The sequence below is a fragment of the Sinohyriopsis cumingii genome, chromosome 18, assembly GCF_028554795.1.
Source record: "Sinohyriopsis cumingii isolate HCF-2022 chromosome 18, ASM2855479v2, whole genome shotgun sequence".
NCBI classification, from domain to species: Eukaryota; Metazoa; Mollusca; class Bivalvia; order Unionida; family Unionidae; genus Sinohyriopsis; species Sinohyriopsis cumingii.
Window position 1 is genome coordinate 58,840,379 of NC_142978.1, and position 25,857 is coordinate 58,866,235.

Below are 25,857 nucleotides of genomic sequence, written 5' to 3' on the forward strand. Positions count from 1 at the left end.
CTCGCTCAGCTTAAAGCGACCAATCATAATAGCACCTCTGTGGTGCTAAAATTATCCAAATCAAAGATGATGCAATTGCAAATGGCTTTATTGAATATTTCCATCACTTCCATCGTTGTTAGCTGAAGCGGCTCCAGCGGTTGCAAAATCTGTGGCGTTAGGGGATATGGGAATTGCACCCGGAATGGCGCTGAAAAGGCGTTTGGTGGACGCATAGCGTCTAGTGGACCTATCAGGACTATACAAGAAGGGAAAGAGCTTTGGATTAGCAGGAACAAGTCGTCGAATACCATCTGGAAGAGCAGGGACAAAATTAACAAGCCCGCCAAGTTTTGCCCACCCACTGAATCAAGTCCCCCCATCAAGTTTTTCCCTCCTCCAAAAAAGTTCAAATGACGTCCCTGTGGAATCGGTCTTCGATTACCCAGCACAACATGCAAACGGCCACGAGCCCATTGCCCAGTCTTGATTTACTCGCGATAGTAAAACCAGTCAATAATTATTTTTGGTGTTCTTATAGGAAATGAACTTGCATTGATGGGGCCAAGAACATGTGAAACCGGCATTCCCAAGATGGGTTCAACAGCATGACCTGACAATCACTGGGTTACATCAGAGGTGACACAACCATCATTTGTATTTTGACTCCTATGGATTTACTCCATCAGTTGAAAGTGTTGAGTATTTTTCCATGAACTGTGGTCGAGAACCACTGTTTTATTCCACAGTACCAGTAAAAACTCGGTTGGATGGACCAGGATGTGGTCATCTTGCCGTTGAAGCGGTGCTAACGTTGGCGGAAAGTCCAACTTCGGAAGCACTGATTAATGTAACATTAAAGTACATTTAATATTTTAAAAAATGTCCGTTAATATCTACGGACCTTGGTCATTGCTCAGCCCGACGTGGTGCTAATCTGGATCTGAGCAGGTCTGCCGTCAAGGAGGATTTGACTGAGTATGATGGTCGTGTCTTTGTTGGTGTCGACCGAGATGAGCTTGTGCGTTCTGAAGATCAAACTGGTAAACTTAAAAGTCCAACGTTGACATTCAAGATATTATTGTCAAGTTGAAAGTGCTGTATCAAAGAACCTGGCTGACATAATGAAGATGGCGGAATCATAGACTCTGACGTGTCGGTTGCGATTATGTTCATTCTGCCAATAACGGGATAAAACAGTACGTGGATGAACAGACCACAAATGTGTTCGCAAGACAACGTATAGTAAATTCATTTATTCCATACCTAAAACTGACTAGTGAAGACAAGTTAATAATTGATAATAAAAATAACAACTTGGAGAACGAATTTTGATCGTATTTATTTATTCTGTCCGGTTATTATAGTGGATAGAATCAACTAACACCATTAATCAACAATATGCCTGCTAAATGAGTAACGAACCTGCCACCGTCTTCCAACATCTGTCACATATACAATATCAATGTCATTAACTGCTAAAGATGAAATTCAGTTCGAGGTATCTCACACCTCTCCAGCCGGGGCCCCGAGTGGCCGAGTGGTCTAAAGCGCTCACCGTTACGGATCACTGCTATCTCACCTCTGTCTGCGTGGGTTCGAGTCTAGGATTCGGCTAATGTGGGTATGTGAGAAAGCTTGCCAGTAGCTTCTCGTGGGTCGGTGGTTCTTCCCGGGGGTTTTCCGGGTTCTTCCTCCACCATTAATACTGGCCGCCATACATAGCCTATCATGTGCTGAAAAATGGCGTTAAACCCTACAACAACAACAACAACCTCTCCAGTCGGCTACTTAACCGTCTTTGGTGTCTCTGGTTAAGATTAGATTAGTCATTATTTGCGTAATCGAATCTAACCTCGGTGATTAGGTTGCGGTATTATACTAATTTGACAGCGGATGCTATAATTGATGATGATTTTGTCCCACTTGTTGACGAATATCTGCGTCAGATTGGTGTTATCAGACCCTTTATAGAATGAAATATAATTTTGTTAAGTGCCAAAAAAAAAAGAAATTGATTGTTGGAACCATACTGATGTGCCAATACCAACTAGAGGCCAGCTTGAAGTAACCGCATTATCACGTGAAATGTTCAATCGTTGACTGCCGCGAAGTGGAATTCACAGCTGTATCCAGTCCGATTACGTTCACCAACGAATAGTTTACATCAATATTGAAACTAGTTGAGACAAAGAATATCTCAGCTGTTATTCAACAAGGATGCACTTATCAGTGAAACAGTTATTAGACGAAAACGATCGTTAGAGGTTTAAAGAGGTACATGAGTAATCGGTATATTTTTAAATTTAAAAATGTGCTAGGCCACCAAAACTCACAATCAGCTGTAATTTAAATATTCCCCACGAAGCTATGTTCTATAATTGTATGACAGTTGTACCAGTAGAAAAGGTTAATTGATTTAGAAGAGTTTGTGTGCATTTGGCACATGGACGTAATGCGTCCGGAGAGGGTCTATCTTTTGTGCAATTGTACTAAGTGATTGCATTATCGCTAGAAGAACTATAATTGACCTTTAATGCTACCAACGTGAAAAAGTAATCGAATCGGAGAAACAGCTGAGATATAAAATCGCCAAGAGAACCTCGTTAGACATGAGACGGAAACAGGTATGTTTGGTAGTATATGTTTTTTTAGTTTCGTTGCTGCGGCACCAACGGTTGGTCTTGGTGTGGCAAGATTCACGAAAACAACAACCATCTTAGGTGCACCAATCGGAATTATTGTTGGGGCTATATTGATAGTAACCGATGTCTCTGGTGGTGGTAGAACATTATTTTTATACGATTACATTCACGAATATGTGTCTATTCAAAACTGCTTGCAGCGGCAAAAGGTATTCTAAGCAAGATTAGATAAGGATAAAATAATTAACGCGGCTGAATTCCAAACAGTATTGGCGGAAAAGACAAATTACCGGCAACGCCGAGTAAAATCAAGAATCGTCCGGCTGCCGATTTACAAACAATAAAACTCGCGTAAAAACAATGTGTGATAGGCGGGATTTGCTTTGCGTCAGTATGACTCTAACAGCTTTCTTGTGCCCCTTCATTTTCATGGATTATTTAATGTTAATAGTCCACAGATTGCACAATGTATGTGGCTTGCTCGTTAATATGGGAAACAGTCATAGGAGATAGAGGCTGTGACCTAGAAAGTAACAAGTCTCAAAATACCTATTTACATACTACTGTATTTCAACATGTTATGGAACTAAAATGGAAGATTACTCAAACCGACAGAAAATATTATTGCAAGAAAGATATCAACCGTGTAATTATTTTCCAAAACACCGGCCAAAATTATTCATTACAAATTACAAAAGCTGTAGAATATACAGAGATAAAAGAGAATAAAAATAAGTTTCTAACAATGCAACGAAAAGAAGCAAAACAAATATTTTGTTTAATCAATGTGTATTTGGTAAATAGCTGAAGACAAAATTGACAATTATTTAATTTTGTATTAAATATGCATAAAAGTGTAAGGTAAGGCATGACATTTTAAAGGTGAAAAGTCTGAGGTAAAGCATGTCATTTAAAAGATGAAAAAGTATATCGTAAAGCATGTCATTTGATATGTAGATCTATATTGTGTCTTATTTTTACTCCTAACTGTTGATTGTTAGAGTCGTTTTGCAAACAACATAGCCTCATGATTGGGGGTTGTACTTTCTTGTAAACATGTTTATGTGATCTTTGAACTTCGTTTAGAACTTAGAATGTATTGGAAATTAACTTTCGACCCTCAAACTTGTCACCTTATTGCGTCTAATTTTTTAAATTTTTTTTATAAAGGCACTGAAAAACATAATTCATTATTCATATCTTATAAATATGTAGTGGAATCAGTCGTTTAGTTGTGTTCAATTATTATCCGAGAGGATTTATTTCAATTATTCATTGGAATTACAAAGGGCTTATTGACTTTAGGATACAATCACTATTTTGAGATTATTGTGAAATTTATTTAAAGTCATTTTGGATTATATCATTCTGATACATAAAAATGTTGAAACATTATTACACAAAAGACTACTGTCGCATCAGCGCATTTAAGATTAGATTTCATTCGGAACAGTCCATACTTTTGGACTTGTGATACAATTTTTAGGACTCTTTGGGATTTATTTCACAATACTGTACTGTAAGTTCTTTTTAAATTTTCACTTTTTATTATAGGGACATAAATTATTTGTTGAATTCTGCAAACATTTGCTGGTATTTGCTTTTTTTTTTTTTACTGAGTTTAAGACCATAGAGTGGCAACACATTTAAGAGGTGAAAAAGACTAAGTCAACAAATGCCAATTGAAAGTTAAAAAGGCATAAGATAAGGCATATAATTTAACATAAAAGAGTTAAATGTAACGCATGAAATTTAAAACGTGAAAAGTTTAAAGTAAGGCATTCCATTTGAAAACTGAAAGGTGCAATATATATATATATATATATATATATATATATATATATATATATATATATATATATATTTGTGGCGAAGTTTGTTAAATGCATATTATGACTCAAGCAACTATATCCTTATAGTCAGCTAGCCTCACAGGAAGATGAAAGGGAAGTAACCCCTGTCCATTTTTGACTTAAAAAGTTGTTCCATGATGGCTCACTGGACGAAATACTTAATGGTTTAAGCAATGTATTTTCCTGTTTAACCCTTCTCATATTAAATGCGATTTTGAAAGGAGAGAGTTAAATTAAATAGAAAATCCCAGACATAGTTGACTGTACCAACTTAAAATAGTAATACTCATTTTGACTTTGAGTTAATTGCACATCTTGTAAATATGTCTACCACGAGCAACGTTTAATTATTTGTCCCTGTAAAAATGGCAGTGAAATATTGGAAATGATTGTCACCTCTGGCCATTCCATACTGTGTTTTTACTAGCCATATCAAGGATTTACTGCACATTGTCCATTCTTGTTATAAATGAAAGATAATGATTACATATGAATCTTTAAATATTCCTTAGGTAAGTTTCGGACCTTTCTTTTACAGAGTGCATGTGAAAAATATTGCTTGGAAATACTAAAATATAAGTGTTTTTATGTATATACTTCACTACTAATGAGTCACGTATTTACAAATATCAGGAAACATGAATCCATATCTAATGGCAAAATATATTTCAGGTAAACTAAGAACAGGCCGCCAGAAATTCGTCCAGATCGATCTTTCCATCGCCATTTATGTCGGCCTTTTGCAGAATCTTCTCAATATCCTCATCAGAATACGTCTTTGTCGCCTGGCACATTTTGGCCACTTCAGCCCGACCCATCTTCCTGGTGACCGGATTGCATAGTTTCATGAATTCTGCCTTTAAGGTCTCTCTACAATAATAATAATAATAATAATAATAATAATAATTGGAACAACTAGAGCTAGCAACAATGGGTGCATCTCTAAGGTCCCATCTCTCTCTCTCTCTCCTTCTTCTTCTTCTTCTCTCTCTCTCGTCTGCACAGAGGGACCTCAAACAAAAACGAATGCAGTTTGATATTCAAAGTCTGGAGATGGACAGTCAGGAAACATAATTTATCCAAAAAAAAAAACAAAAACAAACAAAAGATGCGTTGCACTGGAAATCCACTCATTAAAATTCTCATAAATATAAATTTAAAAGAGCACAATAACTTTCACTGAAAAGCAAAGTTAGGAAAAATAAGCAATAAGGGGCCATATCTCTTCTAAATGATAATGTGGAATAGTTTAAATTAAATTCATTTAAAGGCTTGTCTTTATAAAGCTGCATGCCAAGTATAGTTAAAATGCAGCCTATGTTAGTAAAGTTATCCAGCGGAAACCAAATTAAAGAGGACGGCAATATGGGCTATACCTCCCATAAATGACATACAATGCTGGAAACAAAGAACACTCAAGGTCTCATCAATCGAAAACCACGTACCAAACTTAGCTAAAATTTGGCAAATATTTGTGAAGTTATCTTGCGGATACCAAAGTCCGAAGGATACATATACAATGCATAGAACGGACATGAGAATTTTTCAGGCAATATTCATAGGAAATTACGTTAGAATATTTTGATTGTTTTTTTTAAGAAAGCAACATCCCATGTGAAGATGTAAAGCTAATTGTCAGGGGCTATAACTCTTTGCAAAAGCGAGTTGTTGAGACAAAACCCATAAAAGGTACATCTAAGGCTAAGAGACTATGTATACAACAAAATGCATCCGAATATGTTCAATGGCTCCCCAGTCATGTAAAACGTGAGAATAGACTGGTAGAATGTAATATCGATGGAAAAATAAGAACAATTATTTCAAATTTGAACCCGACAAGATGACTAGCCAAATAAACACATTAACATGTAATAAGCTATGCTTAATATTGTTGTGAGATTTAACGCCATTTTTCAGAACAAGATAGGCTATACAAGCGGACTAGTATAAATGGTGGAGGAAGAACCCGGGAAAACCCCAGAAAGAACCACCGACCCACGAGAATCTACTGGCAAGCATTCTCACATACCCACATCGGCTGAACCCGAGACCGGAACCCATGCAGACAGATGTGAGATGGTAGTGATCCGTAACGGTGAGCGCTTTAGACCACTCGGCCACTCGGGACACGGCAATGTTTAATACTAAATGGAATCCAGTTTTATGTACGGGTTACAGACCTGCTCTCGTTGCATTAGAATGTTTTTTGGTTCCTGAGGTACGCACGTTATAAGAATATGGTGTAATACAGATGTAATAATGAAGGAAAAGGTTAATAACTTGGCCAAAATTGGATTTAAAAGACGAAATCTTCAAAGAAAACACATCTATGTTTAACAAGTAATTCACCTGTAAAAAAAGACATAAGTAACGTGTAACGGTTACAATAATTCGTTGGTGGCAATAAGTGTGACGGGGAGGACAGCCGGACAAACTGACGCGCGGAGAAGGTGATTAGTATAGTAATGGACCACAGCATCGTCGTGTGCGGCAATAGTAATAACAATTATAATAATAATGTTTTGCATCTTAATTACATCTTCACTTATAATCAGAAAGATGAATACCTCTTCGAGACAGCAAGTAAAAATGGAATATAAATAATTATATATATATATATATATATATATATATATATATATATATATATATATATATATATATATATATATATGGGTGGATGAATAGAAGGGATGATGGGTGGCTACATGGATTGGTAGATGAACGGGTGGAGAGAGAGAGAGAGAGAGAGAGAGAGAGAGAGAGAGAGAATAATATGTGTTCATAAATTTATTAGACTTAAGAAAACGTTCCAATACGCTCCAGCAAATATTACATGCCAGAAGTTTCTAATATGTTCTGAATGCTGTACAAAACATTATTTACAAGTAACACCTTTTGGCAGTCTGATTCGCCAAGTATTTAATTCCGTGTTATGTTTGTTTTTTGGTATCGTGTTCATACACAAGGAAACTGCACCTTCAACCCCATGGCGACTTTCAAATCACCTGCCCCTCACTGAATCATTGAAAACGGTATTCAGCCGAAAATCACGTGCAGCCAAATCCGATTTGTATATTGGATGTAATAAAGCTTGGATGCTCTGCTCCAGCAGGAAGTCTGTCACGACGACGAATTTATGCGCTAGTGCGTTTTCATGGAGCAGATTGATATCTCGGGTACCAGTGCGTGGACGAGTAGTTCCGTGTTCTATGACTTTCGGGAACACTTTGGGAGCAGAAAAATGTCCCGTCACACAAACAGAGCTAGGCACAATACTGGACAACAGGGCTTTTTGGATCGAAAGATAGTGCGTATGTTATGACGAAATATAGTCTTCAAAATGTGATAGCAACACCGTCTACTGATGTTATGACGAGATGAAATCTGAAAAATGGGATCGCAACCCGTCTAATGATGTTATGACTAGTTTGTTGGCTTGAGTTCGCTTGCGAAGTTTTAGGAAGGGGGATGTCCACGTCTATTGCACGCGCGCTGGTGGCTGACGAGCCCAATACTTGACAGGCACGTCCGTCCACAGAGGCTGCAGGGAATTTCTAGGTTGTGGTGGGTACGGGTTCTCGGGATTTTCTTCGCCATCTTTTTTTCCCCAAGCTGGCCCGTCTGTTTTGTTCAAATGTGGCAGTGGTCCGGTGAACTCTACGTCACCATCTTTCACGGTCAGCAGCTTGTGATGCCGATTGGCGGTGATCGATGCCTCAGGTTGTCAGGGTCTTTTTCAAGGAGTCTTTGTATCTCTTTAGATGTGTCTCTCTATCACGATGGCCAATAGTACGATCTTTGGCAGGTGATGATCCTCCATCCTGGATTCGTTCCCTGCCCAGCGTAGCTGTATCTTAATGAGTTTAGCCTCGACGCTGGTGATCCCTGCTTATTTGAGGTCTTCAATGTTCGTGACGAAGTCACCCATGTGGATGTTGAGGATGGTGCAGAGGAAGCGTTTATGGAATCGTTCAAGGAGGCAGAGGTGGCGGCTGTAGGTGTCCCATGATTCGGCGCCATATAGGAGGGTGGTCATTACAACAGCTCTGTAGACGATGATTTTTGTCTCTCTCTTGTGACTGGGGTTGTACCACACTCGTTTACAGAGTCTGCCGAAAGCGCTGTTTGCCTTAGTCGGTCCGTTGTCTATCTCTTTGTCGATATTGGCATCAGAGGATATCACACAGCCCGGGTAGGTGAAATGATGGGGTACATTCAGCTCTGTCTAGTCAATGAAGATGCTTCGTGGCCGGTACTCTTCCTTGGGAGCAGGCTGGTGAAGTACCTCAGTTTTCTTTAGGCTGACCTCAAGACCAAAGAGCTGGCAAGCATCTGCAAAGCAGTATGTTACGCACGGTAAGGCGGCTTCCGTGAGGGCAACAATGGCGGCGTCGTCTGCAAAGAGACGTTCTCTAATAACTTTTTTAAGGTTTTCGTGTGGGTCTGAAGTCGCCTTAAGTTGAAGAGGTTGCAATTAGTACGAAATCGGATATAGATGCCATCTTCGTCATCAAGGTCTTCTGTTGCTTTTTGGAGCATCATGCTGAAGAAGATTGAGACCAATGTGGGGGTTAACACGCAGCCATTTCACGCCATTTATAATGGGAAAAGTATGTGACAAGTCGTTATTGTTTCTGACCTGACTAAGCTGGTCTTCACGTAGCCAGATGACCATGGTAAGGAACTTTGAAGGACAGCCGAGCATTTCAAGGATATGCGATAGCCCAGTTCTGCTCATCGTGTCAAATGTCTTCGACAGGTCCACAGCTGTGATGTATAGTCCTTTGTTTTGTTCTCTGCATTTCTCCCGGATCTGTCTCAGGAGGAACACCTTGTCAGTTGTGACCCTGTTAGCTCTGAAGCCTCACTGACTCTCTGGAGCATATTCTTCTGCAATGGTGGGCACCAGTCTGTTCAGCAACACTATAGCAAGGATTTTTTCCGCAATGGAGAGCAGGGTTATCCCACCGTAATTTGAGCAGTCAGACTCTACCCCCTTGTTTTTGTACAAGGTGATGATCACTGCATCTCGGAGATCTTGTGGAGGTTTCCTTCGCTCCCAGCAGCAGACAAAGAACTCATGGAGTTTGGTGTGCAATGCTGGGCCTCCTCTCTTCCAAATCTCTGGTGGGATACCATCATTTTCTGCAGCCTTTCCAGTTTTCAGCTGTTCAATGACTTTTACAGTCTCTTGCAGTGTGTATGCTTCACCGAGTTTTATCTTTTTTGGCTGTTGTGGGATGTGGTCAATAGCTGCCTCCTGGACTGTGCGGCTAGTGCTGAAGAGGGTGTGGCAGTGCTTTGACCAGCGGTTCAGGATATATTCCATGTTAGTGAGTAGCTCTTGGACATATGTACACCGTAGGAGGCTCTGTATTTGAAAGGAAGAAACGTACATTCAACGCTTCATAGAACCCCTTATAGTCACCAGTGTCAGTATACAGCTGTTTTTTTTTTCTTTCTGCAAGCTTTATCCACCATTCATGTTGTATGTCTCGGAGAATAACGGAGGTAGATCTGGCGGAAAATTAGGTTCTTCAAGTCTACACTGCAGGCTGTCTTGAAAATCTGTCTTGACGTCTGCAGACAACATGATTTAACTCGAAGCTTCCTTCTCGGGGTGCCTCCATGTTGTCTGGGCCTGGGCTTGAAGTGAAAGTCGAGCTTGCGTCGGATAATACGATGATCTGTGTGGCACTCTACACTGGGCATCAATCTGGTATGAAGGACATCTTTTATGTCCCTCTAGTGTATTATGATGTACTCGATTAGGTGCCAGTGTTTTGATATAGGATGCATCCAGGGCGTTTTCAGGCTGTCTTTCTGCTGAACACAGTGTTTGTGATGGTGAGCTGTAATTTTGCGCAAAATTCAAGAAGTAGACGCCCATTGTCATTGCAGGCACTCACGCTATGTTTCACAAGAACGGCTTTCCAGGTTGCTGAGTCCCGACCCACTCTGGCATTGAAAACTCTGAGGACGACTATTTTGTCGCTCTCTGGGACGCTCTTGAGAAATATTCGCAGGTCAGAGTAGAATTTATCCTTTTCAGAAGGGTCTGCCTGGAGTGTTGGAGCATATACACTGAATAGTGTGGAATGTTGTTGGTTCCCAAATGGGAGACGCATGGACATGATACGGTCGGTTTGACCAGTGGGAAGGTTTGTTAACTTGGTGGCGTGAGTCTCTGACCATGAAACCGATTCCTGAAAGTCGTGTTTTTAGTCTTTGGTTTTCCTGACCAGTACAGGGTGTATCCAGCGCCGAGTTCTCTCAGACTTCTTTACTCTGAAAGACGAACTTTGCTAAGTGCAGCAATGTCAACACCAAGGCGAGAGAGTTCGTGTGCGATTAAGGCAGAGCGTCGTTCTGGTCTGTTGCTGTCGGTGGAGTCTAGCATTGTTCTGATGTTCGAACAAGCCAAGTTTAGTCTTTTCCCGAGATGTGAGGCAGGTGACGCATGCCTTGTTTTTGTTATGTTTCGACCGCGTTGGAAGGAGCCCGTTGGCTCCTGCAGGACAATGGGAGGAGGGGTAAGGAGACAAGCTTTGGTTAGGCCACCTTTAATAGGTCCCTTTCCATGCGGATAAGAAGTGCTGTCTCTAGAAAAGGCTGCTTGGTCGCTCAGGCTGCTACCGGTGATGGTGTCGTCTCCGGATCAACATAAGACCGCCAAAGGCCTGAGTCGCCAACATGTAGGATTGGGACTGCGGCTTCCAGTGACATCTTTCACCTACCGTTTTTGCTCCTTTCCCATCGCTGCAGGGCTTGATAGAGTCGTATAGGTGTAGATGTAAACAGTAGATAGTAGACAGTTCCTTCATGCCTACGCAACAGAGCTTTTAGGTGGAGTGCAGTTTGCGCAAACTGGCCCCACCCTTTAAACCTTGGGTTTATCTGCAATGGCCCAGCAAGCCAGGACGGTGACAGCCAGTAGGTTTTGTATCGGAGTTTCCATCTCCTAGGCAGATGGCCAACTATGGCTGAAGACATCTGTCTTCCCTGCTATTTCGAACCAAAGCCGGTCCGCCACGGCCGCAATCCACTAATACATCTAGTGCTCCCTGGTCCCGAACAGTAGGCTGTTGATCTGTAGAGACCTTCCGCCCTAGCCGGTGACTTCACTGTATAAGTTCATACGCATAGTGATGCAGTGTTAACATCACCCCCTCAAAGTCGTTTGGCCTGCCAGCTGAAGCAGTGTACCAGGTTATGCCGGGAATGATTCCTTCTTAGAGGCAGACGTGAGAGATTTGAGAGATAGATGAGGGCCAGTGCGTCCGTCCACTCAGAGAGTACAGCTGCCAGAAAACAAAGGTACTATGGTCTGCAAAAAGGGATAGCAACCCCGTCTACTGATGTTATGACGAGATATAGTCTACAATATAATATGATACAGTTCAGTGATTAGCATATACTATGATACAGTTCAGTGACTTGCATATACTATGATACAGTTCAGTGACTTGCATATACTATGATACAGTTCAGTGATTAGCATATACTATAATACAGTTCAGTGATTAGCATATACTATGATACAGTTCAGTGATTAGCATATACTATGATACAGTTCAGTGACTTGCATATACTATGATACAGTTCAGTAACTTTCATATACTATGATACAGTTCAGTGATTAGCATATGCTATGATACAGTTCAGTAACTTGCATATACTAAGATACAGTCCAGTGAACTGCATATACTATGATACTGTTCATAGACTTGTATATACCATTATACAGTTCAGTAACTTGCATTTACTATGATACAGTTCAGTAAGCTGAAATACATCTGAGTGACCAGAAAGTAATCGTGACTGATAATTGTAAAAATACAATTAAAAAATTATACAGGTATTTAAAAATACATCTTTCAAACAATTTTGCGAATTAGATAAGTAAAAAACTATAACTGCAAACTCCATGCAAGTCATCTTTTTCAAGGATATGAGCCAATTTTCACTTATCCGGAAATTTCATTAACTCCAACGTCAGATTAAATAGAATTTAAGTGTCGCTCCCATTGTTTGGCTGACGCCTTTATGCATTCTGAGACATAGGCCATCAGACCCCTTAGTTTTATTAATAGGAAAAAATTTAATGCTATATATAATTTATTTTTTCATGGATTTCTGTATCATTCAGATAATCAAGGCATATTTTTTTAAAATTTGGAAGGTAAACGTAATTGTCATCAATAACTGAGTTTAAAGTAAAAATACCCATTTAGTAAGTCAGCCTTTCCTTTTTCATTATAAATTCAAAAAGAAATATTGTTACTTGCATTTTAAGTGGACAACAAAAATCAAATGGAGGATTTGTGTCTTTCAATGGATATTTTTTTAATTATCCGTATTATTTTTGAATGTTTTTCTTCGGAACTTGAAAAATATGCGTAAGTTTTATCCCGATATTGTTTTTCAGCATGCCTTTTATGTTATTTACTTTATTGCTCATTTGTTATTTATTTATTACAATCGTTTGAGATGCAGTGATTGAGGTCCTTAGAAATAGAGGAAACATGGATCAAAGTCAGGCTCATAATGATCTTTGGTTCTCTTTTTGCATGTAATAATGCACATGCATGTTTGAAAGAATGCACGAAAGTACTGATCTGTCTATATTACGAAAATCTGTCTCCGAAAACGTTACTTTTGCAAGCAACAGTCTCCCTCTCTCCCGTAATATATATATATACACACACACACACACCTACCTTCGGTGTGGCAGCATCATTTCTTGCAAGAACTCTTCCTTCGAGATCTGCTTGTTTCCGTCCTTGTCTAGATCGGTGAAAATTTCCTGTAAATTGTACAATTAAAGCGTTTCAATTCAAATTCCATTTCTGCTTCTTCAGTCGTGCATAGCATTTTACTGTATTGTATCATACTGAACTAATTCATTAATATCGACATTTTACTATTGGATTTGCTTCCTGAAAGGTAAAGGTTTTCCGAGGAAATTGCCTGACCATGCTGATCACAAGAAGAAACCCGTAAATTTTACTGCTTGTTTTACAACACTGATTTATTCCGGCACAGAATACTCATCTTGTATCTGATGTTGTAAAAGTTACAAATCGAACTTAAAGGGACGCGTAAAACACGTGATGCACAACATCAACCGTAGAGATCAAAGCATCAGCTTTCTTACTGGAAGGTATATTTCGTGAATTATTTCTAGCGGAAATAGAAATACGAGAAATAGCCTACTGGCTTAATAAATCAACATATACAGGGTCTTAACAGTTTAAAAGCTGCATGCTAAATTTTGTTGAAATTTATCTATATTTGGTAAAGTAATGGTGCGGAATCCAGTGTCAGGACAATAGAGAACCAAAACGATTACATATGATGTTGTGGAAATAAATAAATCAAACTACTGTAAGGTTTTATCTATATAAAGGTGCATGCTAAATGTGGTTTATATCCAAGAGTCTTTAGAAAAGTTATATTGCAGATTCCAAAGTTAGGAGGATAGGAAATCAGTGTTAATAAGTCATCCATTTGGAACAGCGTGGAACCTGAAAATCAAACTCATTCGAATAAAGCTTCATGCAGACATGGCTGAAATTCAAAAATCTTTGGTAAAGTTGTGGTCTAGTCCAGACATACTTACATCATAAAGCTTACATGTTGTGAACGTGCCTCAGATAACATCATTTTGCATGAAGCATCATTATTACAAGAAGGCAATCCACTTTGCTGTTTCCCGTGGCTTGCGAGGATCTCGAGGCATGGGACATGACATATTAGCTTGGCAACAATGTCAAGTATTGACGCTTGTAATGAGACTTTTTTTGTAAGGGGAATACTATAGCTGATATGCTCTTTGCTTGTTTTGCGATGTCATGGTACCCGTTACATACGCTGCCCGTGATACAGATCTTCATGAACGTGTCATAGAAACATTTGTTTCTAATAAGACTATGCATTTCTCAGTCAGACATACCTTTGCGATTTAATTCAAAAACAAGTTTGACATGCTGTTATATGCTGGAAAGTTTAACAAGGTGCATTTATAGCTGCACCGTATATAAAAGTGGTGCGACATTATGATACACAGTGGCAAAGCAGTATTTTTTCGTATTAAATTCTGTGTAAACTCTCTTAATTAAATCTATTTTGGTTCGGAAACACTTTTGATACATATAACCTGCAAATGGATTATTCATGCCTGAAAGAATTGTATCCATAATAGACAACTAGTCCCTAATATACTAGACAATGTAATTATCATATTTCACAGTATTTTAAACCCGATATTGTCGTTGCATGTCACAAATCATGTTCGGACGAGACCACTTGAACAGTGCAAAGTAAAGGGGGAGCCAGGAAAGACCGGTGAATAAGTAAATAAAGGGACTGACACGTATACATACAGGATCGGCGAGATAAAGTTTGTTGCAGATAGTCAAATGAGCATATGCACAGATATATAGACAGACAATCAAACACAGAGCTGGAGGAAAGGGGTGCATTCATAGATGAAACATAAAAGATGTGGAAAGATGAAGAGAGAACATCCAGATAGAAATAGAAAGTAAAACTTTATGACTAAGACGAAGAATCGTTGACGCCGGTAGAACAGTCATCAAATTAGTACAAAAAGAAAGAATATTATTATAACATTGTTAAATCATAGCCAGGTTAGGGGACACGGACCCAGTGGGTGGGGCTGGGCACGTGCCTCCCCTCCCCAAGTCATTTCACTTCCCTCCTTGGTTGCCGTGGTTAAAATTACATGTATTTAAATAAGCAATGTAATTGGTCTAAACCGTGTAATACTTATCGTAATATAGACATAATAATTATACAAATAATAATAATAATAATAATAATAATAATAAGGTGGACTTAGTACAGCGCATAACCTTTAGATAGCGCTTTACAATATTAGATAACACAAAAAAACATACAACGACAAGATTACAAAAACAAACACCATGAAATTACGGAACAAATACATTCTGACAATAATTGATGAAGTAAATTTTAAGTTTTTAAGTCTGTTTTTGTAGTCAAATGGGAGAGTTTTCAGAGCACTTATTGAATAAGATCATAGTGTCCTTGTGTTTAAGATATATTAGGAATTCATTCCACGTAGCTTGGTCCTGGTAAGCAAAAGAACTTTGTCCATATGACTTCGTTTTAACGATGGGAGCAATGAGAATGTGAATGTCAGAAGAGGAGCGTAAGTTTCTAGATGTATAGTACACATGAGTGGGTGAGATCAGATAATTATGTTAGATTGGAGCCAGTCAACGAAATGTAGCATAGTGAACAGATTTTGCGTTTGATTCTGGATCGAACGGGTAGCCATTTAAGTCTACAGAGCAGGGGGAGGTGTGTTCAGTTCTTCGTACTCTAAGGACGATTGGGCAGCCGTGTTTTGAACTTTTAGACGTTTCTGTAGTAAATACTGGGACGAACCAGATAGAAGTGAATTACACAGTCCAGTCTTGAAAGTACTAAGGAACACACACGTGTTTTAGTGGCATCAGCCGAATGAAAATTGTGAAAATTGTGACTGTAACTCTATGTGATGGCTCTGCGTCTCACCCTCGATATGTAGCCTTGCATATGTTCATTACATGTTGGTGTAATGAGAGCTTACTGTCGAGAGTGACATATAGGTTTCGTACTGACTATACATTTAATGTTAGTATTGTTGATACGTATTGTTTGTGGTAAAGGATATGAATGAGAAAGTCTTAAGGTGGTGATCAGGATGGCTTGAGTTTTATCATCAATCGTATGCACCTTGTTACATGTCATCCATGACTTCACATGGGAAATGCTCTTGTCTACGCCCTGGACGATAGCCTCCACTTCAGTGGGACAGTTAGATTTGTATGTCTGTCATCAACATGCAATTGGTGAGTCACTGGCTGTCGCTTGCTGACACTTGAGAGCGGCTGAGTGTATAGAAGGTACAAAAAACCAGGATCTAGAATAGAGCCTTGTGCAACACGAAAACATAGATCAACTGGGCAAGAATGTTTTCCATTTACGGACATAATTTGTGCTCTGTCGACTAAATACGACCTGATCCATAGTAAGGCTGAATACCAAATACGTGCTGGAGACGGTGAATTAAATGATCATGGTATACTGTGTCAAATGCCGCAAACAAGTCAAGGAGGGTGAGGACTGTGATCTTTCCACTATCCAAAGCGGAGAGAAGGCCATTAACTACTCTCAGAAGGGCAGTTTCAGTGCCATGGCAAGGCAATATTCAGACTGTACATTGCTAAAAAGACTGTTTCAATTCAGATGAGACACATGCGAGTATAGAACAATTCTTTTATAAGATTTTTGAAATAAATGAGAGGTTAGAAACAGGGCGTTGGTCCTTTAAATAATTATGGACAAAGTGTCGAATAGCGCAGTTGAAAAATGATGATCGAATGAGAGAGAAGTATTGATAACATCGGCTAGTGAAGTCAGTACTAAATATAAACACTCAAAACAACAGTGGTGTCTGAATCACGTGACTTTAGAGCGCTATTCTTCACAATTGCGTGTACCAAATCCAAAGAAACAGAACAGACTCGAATGATGATGAAAGTTGCTGTTTGTATTCTGTATCACAATTATATGGCGACGATGAATCATTTGAAATATTGTTGTCAAGATTATCTCTAATGAATTGAACATTGTAACGGAAGAAATTTGCTTGTGAACAATGAATCTGTGTGCGGAAAACCAAACTCTCTCAGCCTTGGCGTTCTCTTTGAGCAATGAGAAGCTGGTTCCTAACACTACCATACCCTTGGAGAACACTTTTAAGTTGATATTCTGCACCTGGTTGCTGGGGTATGTTTGTCAAGAAATAAATGCAAGCACTTGTCAAACTGTGCTGCTGTAGGAAGTAACAAAGTTTGCTTGGATGTCGTGCATTAGTGGGTTTTGTTTATCATAGGGAGATTTATCTTAGTAGCAAACAGAGATGGAAGGTTAGGGACTGATAGGTTGAGATGGAATATGACGCAGAGGTGATATGAGGTAAGTTCGTGGGACACAAATGAAGATCATAGAAATTTATCATCAGGTCTATGAAGAATCCAGTCTAAAATATGACCATCTTTATGGGTTGGGTAGTGAATGACTTTGAGTTGAAAATATAAATATTATATAGGAGTTTTGATGATCATAGATTTCCAGGACAATCAAATTAAAAGTTGAAATCTCCAAGAATAATCAAGTTGCCACCTATCGAATTTGTGTCTTCCAGGCGGTTATGAAACTGTCCAAAAAGAGAGATTCAGTCAACTTATTTGTTTTTTTTTTATACTTAGGAGGAGGGTCGTAGAGGCAGAAAAAATGGACTGATAATTGTTCCATTGTGAGTGAAGTTTGGACAGTTCAAACACTGTGTCAAAAATGAAAGTTGTTGTGTAGTTAAGACGGCGATTATGGAGTTCTTTGCGATGACATCAGTTCCACGTCCGCGGGAGTGGCGTGGGAACGATTTGATGGAATAACCGAAGTGTGTTAGAGCCACGCACTTTGGGTCATCGCCTGATGATTTTATTAGCCATGTTTGTGTTAGGAAAAAGACGCCAATATCCTGAACGATGATAAATTTCACTAATTCTGTTCGCCTTTGCGGTATTTCTACTGATTGGGCGTTAAAATATGTAATGCGCAGTGGTTCATCGGAATACTCAATATTTTTGGACTGCAAGATTGACGATTTAAGAGGAATTTGTATTAAGTTTTTCAAATTAACGGTCGAGTTTTCAAGTGGCTATGAATATAAATGCTAAGGGGAGAGACATTGAATTTTCTTCCTGTTCTACGCCGTCCGACTTTAAAACAATATTTTAACAAACACATAGGTCATGGAAAACGGCACCAAAATCTTGAGTAGCTGCCTCAAGCCTGTTAAGCATTAACGGCCATTTTGTTGTTGTTGTTGTAGGGTTTAACGCCATTTTTCAGCACACGATAGGCTATACATGGCGGCCAGTATTAATGGTGGAGGAAGAACCCGGGAAAACCCCGGAAAGAACCACCGACCCACGAGAAGCTACTGGCAAGCTTTCTCACATACCCACATTAGCCGAATCCTAGACAGAGGTGAGATAGCAGTGATCCGTAACGGAGAGCGCTTTAGACCACTCGGCCACTCGGGGCCCCACGGCCATTTTGAGAAAACAATCTGTGTTCTGCTTTCTATATGTATTTCTTGATCTATAAGGACCCCCCCCCCAAACTTTAAATACCCCGTCCAAGTCTTAAACCGACCATGTGGTAAATATCTGCGTGACTTTTCCATCAGAATAATATGAACGTAACATGCACATAGATGTACAGACCTATGAATATATTCAGTAGATACATTTATACGTCGAAATCGGGAAGTCTCAAGAAAAGAAAGAAGAAAAAAAAAACAGCTTGGATTTCATTCAATGGAAGAGAGTGCATCTGTGTATGGCAGGTCTACAAATGAATGATACATGTAATTGCACAAAAGAGGGGAAACATTATATTCATCAATATACTTGCCGCGGTTTTGACACATAAAAAGAACACAAAAGAGGCTAAGTGAATAGATGATCATGTTGCACATCTGATTTGTGCATTCTGAAACTTACCACGATGACGCTGTCGGGTATGCTTTGTACTTCTCCTCCCTGGTTTTTCTCGGCTAAAAATTTATGCAGTCCAGCTTTTAATTCGTGTATAGTCAAATTGCCGTCCCCATCTGCGTCAGCATAGGTCCAGAATTGCTCACATTGCTCCGGTGTCAGGGACATTTTGGATGTTTGGATAGGTAGGTCACTGCAAGGAAAGAACGCTGCATATGACTTCAGCTTAATACCTGTAACGTTACTTCTGCGTGGCTCGAATGAAGTGAATAGAAAGGGACACGTGATCCTGTCAACATGGATGTACCGATGTAGAACAACCGCTCCGGTGGCCTAGTGGTTAGAGCGTCCGCCTCGGATGCGAAAATTCGTGGGTTCTATCCCAGGCCGAGTCACACCAAAGACTTACAAAAATGGTACTAACAGCTGCCTCGCTTGGCGCTCAGCACTAAGAGGTTAGTGTTAGGACTGGTCGGCCTGGTGTCAGGATAATGTGAGTCGGTGGGACATCGTGCTACATGTCTGCGGCATGATGCCCCAGTGCTAGACATCACCATTAACTGCCACACTGCAGACATCGTACCGATATGACTAAAACATTGTTAAGGCTACGTTAAAAATCCAAATCTCTCTCTCTCTCTCTCACACACACACACACACTCACACACACACACACACACACACCGATGTAGTACAGACACTAATGCACGCTATTCATGCTACGATTAAATAACGTCTAAGTGTGGTATGGAGTCATAGAGCGGGGTGGGGGTGGGGTGGGGTGGGTGGGTGGGCAGTGATGAGAATAATTGTAAGAAAGCTGAATTTACAGCAACTTTGAAGGTCATACAAAATGTATCAAGCTGTCGTATACCGAGTTGCTTACATCATGTATGAATTATTTCACTAGAATATATCCTGATGATTACATTTTGTTTAATAGCAAAGCGTACATCATTCCTTAGTGTGGTATTTGATTTAATATGAGCCAAAATAACCAGCTAAATATTGCTTGTAATCGGTCCTGTTTATTAGGGTTTTAGAAGGTAGACAACATTACAAAATATGTGCTAAAATAAATTAGAGCAACTAAGTCTTTCCCTTTCAAACTGTTCAAAATTGATCAAAATCGTATCTACCGTGTAAATTGTTGCACACACACACACACACACACACACACACACACACACACACACATCTAGGCTATAAGCAAATCAGTTCTTCCTCTCCATGTAGAACATATTTTCACAGTTGTCAATTCCAATGTTTGATTTCAAGGTATAAATGATATTCAAGCTTGGCACGTTTAATACCTAGTTTACACATAATTGCAATGCTGTATTTTCTCTGTGATCACTTTCATAATAACTATTGCATATTAAAAGGATTAATTACTTTGCGCAACTACCGAGATTTCCCTTTTATATTCACTGCCTGCATTAATTAGCAGAGATTCTTTGATGCTACTTTCGTTCCTCACACCTTAATATCTCTCTCGGTATTTCCTACAGATCTATTCAAAGTCTTAAGTTGGCATTGAGATAACTTTGGCTATAGTTATTTCACTTTAAAAGAATTGCCATTTGGTTCCATTGTCCGAATCTCGTCTCTATGTTTTTATTTATGCATTAATTAGCGGCAATATTTTGTTCATTTGCGCTGCGTACTTTTTTCACTGTCTAACTCGTATCTCCCTCATAGGCCTATATGTACAAAGATGACAGTTGTTATCATGATCATTTTGATAATAATTGTTGCACATTTAAGGATTAGTATAGTTTGCTCGAGTGCCGGAATCTTTCTTCAGGTAGCAGTTTTCTGTTTACTTTCGCTGCACTTATTTTTCATTTACTCACACCTTCTTTATGATGTGAAAATCTGATTATGACGACTTTAATAAAAATTATTGTAAATTAACATAGTTTGTTACTCTGTTCAATCTCCGAAATCTTGTTTTTATGTTTACTTAAAGCATTCATTAGCAACATTTTCGTTTTGCACTTGCGCGTAGCACTCTTCTATTTCTACCAACGTTTCCTCACAGTTTATCGCTGATATAACGGTAGCTAACAAACATTTGTGCGGGGGTGGAAATACATGTCGCAGTATTAAGTATTTTAATTTTTATTTTCCGTTGGCTTTTGTGCATGATTATATGTTATGAATATTTAATTTGTATTGTGTTGGTAACCTTAGTCAGTAATTCAAGGTATTGGCGTACCTGAATACTCACTTTTGTTTTTTGTACTACACTATTGTATAGATATTACTTCTCTCTCTCATATATATATATATATGTATGTATGTATGTGTGTATGTATGTATGTATGTATGTATGTATGTATGTATGTGTGTGTGTATGTGTGTATGTATGTATGTATGTATGTATGTGTGTGTGTATGTGTGTATGTATGTATGTATGTGTGTGTATGTGTGTATGTATGTATGTATGTATGTATGTATTTATGTATGTGTGTGTGTATGTGTGTGTATGTATGTATGTATGTATGTATGTATGTGTGTATGTATGTATGTATGTGTGTGTATGTGTGTATGTATGTATGTGTGTATGTGTGTATGTATGTATGTATATATATATATATATATATATATATATATATATATATATATATATATATATATATATATATCTATCTGTGTGTGTGTGTGTGTTTATTTTATGGAGGTAATCATATTTACTTGAATGTGAGTTCATCACATTGGTTATCTCCGGGGAAAATCCGGTCTACCTGTCCTTTCCCCGGTAGCTAGCTAAAATTTAGGTAAACAGAACTGACCTTGTTCACATATTTGATGGAGAATTTCTTTAAGATGGCAGAGTATTTTCAGAAAATAGTTATTGCTACATAGGTCAGGTGGAGATATGAAGCTGTTAAATTAGGAAATTAATCATTCCTAATCTTTACATCAATCTTTTAGTTGTGTTCAGTTGGGAGGATTTTTTTTATTTATTTAAATTCTTCACTGGAATTGCAAAGTGGTCAATAATTTTGGACTAAATCACTATCTTGGAATTATCTTGAATTGATTCAAAGACATTTGGGATTATATCGTTGTGATACATCAAAATCATTGTCACATTAGCACATTCGAGACTACTGGCACATCAGCATGTTTAAAATATCGGAATTCATCAGGAACACCTCTGGAATTTATTCGGAATACTCAGTATTTTTGGACTTGCCATATAAATTTTTAAGTAATAGAAAAGAGCGCAAACCAACAAGTTTAGTAAAATTCAACAACTAATTTATTTCTCCAGAATACAAAGTGAACTTACATTATTGTAAATTAATCCCAAATATTCCTAAAAGTTCTATGACAGGTCCAAATCTCTGAAGTGCCTATTAAATTCCAGCGGTATTGAAACTGAATTCCGATATTTAATGTGTTGATGCATTGATGTGTCCATAGTCTCGAACGTGCTATGTGCCATTGACCTGGAATATGATGATGTGCAATAGTCTTTTGATGTATGACAATAATATAATTCAAAATATTCTTGTCGGAATTCACTATTATTCCAAATTACCGTTCCAGGACAATACTATTATTGAGCATTTTCCAGTGAATACTAATTTGAATAATCAATGAAAAACTGAATACAAGAATAAGATTAATTCTCCTTGTTAAGGAAAATGTGAGTAATTTTTCAGGTAAACAACATTATATAAAAAAATAGGACACAATAATAATCCAGTATGTAGGCCAATCTCCATTATAAAACGCTCAATGTTGCCAACACGTTTAGGAATTTCCAAGAGAAAAACTTATGTCCTAGACTCAGATTTAAAAAAGAAATGTGTACCTCCATTTTAATCCACGATGATTGGGAAATATTAGCTATGTTTGTGTTGTTTGCAACATACATGTTACTGTTTAGATAAACCATGAACTTGATTTTGGACAAGGTTTAACATAATATACAGATGTACATAAAATATAATCGTTAAGAAAAGCCAACAAATTAAATATACACAACAGTCATTCACAAAAAGTCGCAAAATTACAATTTCTACTTCTAATTTGAAACGGTTGAGAAAGCATGAAGAAATTAGCGACTTATGTATGTGTGATAAGCCTTTTCTACCTATTCAAGTTTAAAATATCGAACTATTCGAAGTAAACTTGGTTTTAAAATCTAGCTTTTTCTAGTTGTGCAATATAATCACAAACCAAGCAGCACAAAAAGAAAAAACTATAGCGGAAAATGAAATGTAATAAAGGAATGGTCAGGATGGTTTTGTTTTGATGTGTTTAGCGTCGTTTTTAATACATCACAGGCTAGATATGGCAGCCACTAAGGATTTGCGTCTCCTTCTACATTGTTTGAAACACCTTATTAACTAGTTTTCACATTGTTTTGTCATTACCAAAACTATCATCCACACAACTCATCATCATCATAATCATCATCATCATCGTCGTCGTCGTCGTCGTCATCATTGCTAGATATCTGCACAAGTAACGTTGTTAACTATGATACCTTAAGGGTATTATACTCTAAAATGGTCTTGATACCAATTGTTATCAGTTCTGCAACCTGGTAGTATCGTATATAAAACTGAAGAAGCTATCTAACACTGCAGCATGTTTTCACGCCATTTTTCTGTTCCTCGTTCCTACTTTCTGGGGCCCTCCTCAGAAGACCCAAAACTCCCTGAATGAGGACGATAGTTCAGTTCCTATGCGTTTCTTGCACATGCGTGAATCAAAGCAACTCTACTTCGCTATCAGAATGTCTTCGTACCATGTAACTGAGTCCCGCGGCATTATAAATGTATGAAAACATTTTCTCACTGATGCCCGCACGCACACACAGAAGGACAAAAGTTACCATTATGAAAAGTGAGGTACACTGAAACAAATGATAAATTTTCAAACAATAAACGCACAATGTGTAAACTTACCTCAGCTTTACAAAGCAACAGCTTGATCTGTTTTTGCCTCACTCTCTGGAGTCAATCAATATAACACCGTGTTCCATGTATGAAGCAGATTTTATATCGCTAGTAGCTGTATTTCTAATCATATATAAAAACTGAATAATCGATGCATAATTTATTTGCATACTACAGTGTTGCATTTATGCTTTTTTCCAGGTGCATATTGTAAAGGTATAAATGATAAGGTTCAGGTACATTTGCAGAATTTGAATTAGAAAATAAGTTCACCATGCCAAACATTAGAAGACAAAAACATCAATATTACATTTATTTTATTGATTACGGGTGTATGCGAAATAAGGACAACATGAAAATAACAGATATTAATTTACCTTATATCCTCCAGTAGAAAACTGGAAATAACAAACAATACATTACGTTAAGTCTACCAATAAAATACCAAAATAACAGACTTGTTATGTATTTCTACATTGTGTGTTTAGTTTTTTGTCTATGATTATATATGGTAATGGATATTTTGTCAATAGCATATTACATTGCAAATTTTGTCTATTATTATCGAATATATTTTGAGATAATTGTCACTTAAAGGTAAACATGTTTACTTACATTTCAGTACAGGACATTTGTATTCCCCATAGATAAACCTGGTCTACCTGATGTTTATCATTCTCGTTTCTAAAGTTCAAGTAAAAGACACGACCTTACTACTTAGAATATTCTAGAAATGAAATTTTGACATTTATTCTGGACATCCAATTGTGTCTTAAGTTTTAATATTAAGGTTATTTACATCAGAATTACTCACTACTATCTTAACACCTGTTGTGAAATTAGTTGTGTTAGTTCTAATTTGAGAGGATTTATTTATTGAAATTATTCGTTAGAATTACAAAGTGCCAATTGTCTTTAGGATTAAATTCCTATTTTGGAATTGTTGTGAATTCATTCAATGACATTCTGGATTATATCATTGTGATACGTCAAGACTGTTAGCACATTAGCACATTTAAGACCACTAGCACATCATCACATGCAAGATTGGAATTAATTTGGAACATTACTGGAATTGATTCGGATTACTCTATGCCTTTGGATTTGCAATATAACCGTTACGACTATTTAGGATTTAATTCAAAATACTGTAAGTTTTTTTATATTTTCACTTTGCATTCATTAGAAACAAATTATTTTTTAATTTTGCAAAACTAGGATTTAATTCAAAATACTGTAAGTTACTTTTATATTTTCACTTTGTATTCATTAGAAACAAATTATTTTTGAATTTTGCAAAACTTGTTGGTGTTTGCTTTTTCTGTTGCTAAGTTTAGAACCTTTGAATCGTATCACAGTGTACTGCATTAAGTCTACGAATATAAAACGTGAAGAGCATACAGTACATGATATTAAATTCACCAGTAAAAAAAGTTTCTTCATTAACAATAAGTTATAAGAAAAACAAAATCAACAACAAAACAGCTTTAGTTGTGGGGAAGTTTGGTGCACTGGATGCCTTTAAGGTGAATTGATCAGTGGGAAATTCAGAGCTGTTCTTGACAGGTCAAACCGTGAAAGTGATGATTTAGGGAGTGACCATGAAGAGTGCGTACTATTACTTCCTGGCAATATTACGAGTTAGTGAAATTATCTCAGTTAAGCTTTTCATCTATAAGTGATTCATTCACACCCCACCTACCAACATCCGTTGTAATGAGCCTGCTCCTCCAAGGTTGACAAAGAAACAAGTTTAACACTATGAAGCAATCACCATCCTAATTTATCTATACAGAACAGCTTATATATTATAAAATGTATTCAGTTCTTATGGCGATGGGGCAAGGGAGAGATA

General features: G+C 37.9%; 2 protein-coding genes across 6 annotated transcripts in view; both read right to left on the reverse strand.

Moving 5' to 3' along the window:
- Positions 1-1,305: 1,305 nt before the first annotated feature.
- On the reverse strand, positions 1,306-24,109 carry LOC149776740 (calcium-binding protein LPS1-alpha-like). 2 transcript variants are annotated; one of them, XM_089941285.1, is made up of 4 exons: positions 24,012-24,109; positions 19,087-19,273; positions 13,201-13,286; positions 1,306-5,347 (listed from the first exon to the last, which is right to left on the reverse strand). In XM_089941285.1, the coding sequence occupies exons 2-4, from the start codon at positions 19,246-19,248 to the stop codon at positions 5,155-5,157; spliced, it is 441 nt and encodes a 146-aa protein (XP_089797411.1). In that variant the 5' UTR covers positions 19,249-19,273; positions 24,012-24,109; the 3' UTR covers positions 1,306-5,154. The 2 variants fall into 2 exon arrangements, with proteins under 2 accessions (XP_089797411.1, XP_089797410.1); XM_089941284.1 differs by lacking the exon at positions 24,012-24,109 and adding an exon at positions 23,852-23,889.
- A 193-nt stretch (positions 24,110-24,302) lies between these two features.
- Positions 24,303-25,857, reverse strand: part of LOC149776741 (uncharacterized) — a 94,798-nt gene continuing 93,243 nt past the window's right edge. For all 4 annotated transcript variants that reach the window (XM_089941283.1, XM_089941281.1, XM_089941282.1 and 1 more), the window contains one exon: positions 24,303-25,857. This exon is cut by the window's right edge and continues 228 nt beyond it. The gene's annotated coding sequence lies outside the window, so the exon portion shown is untranslated.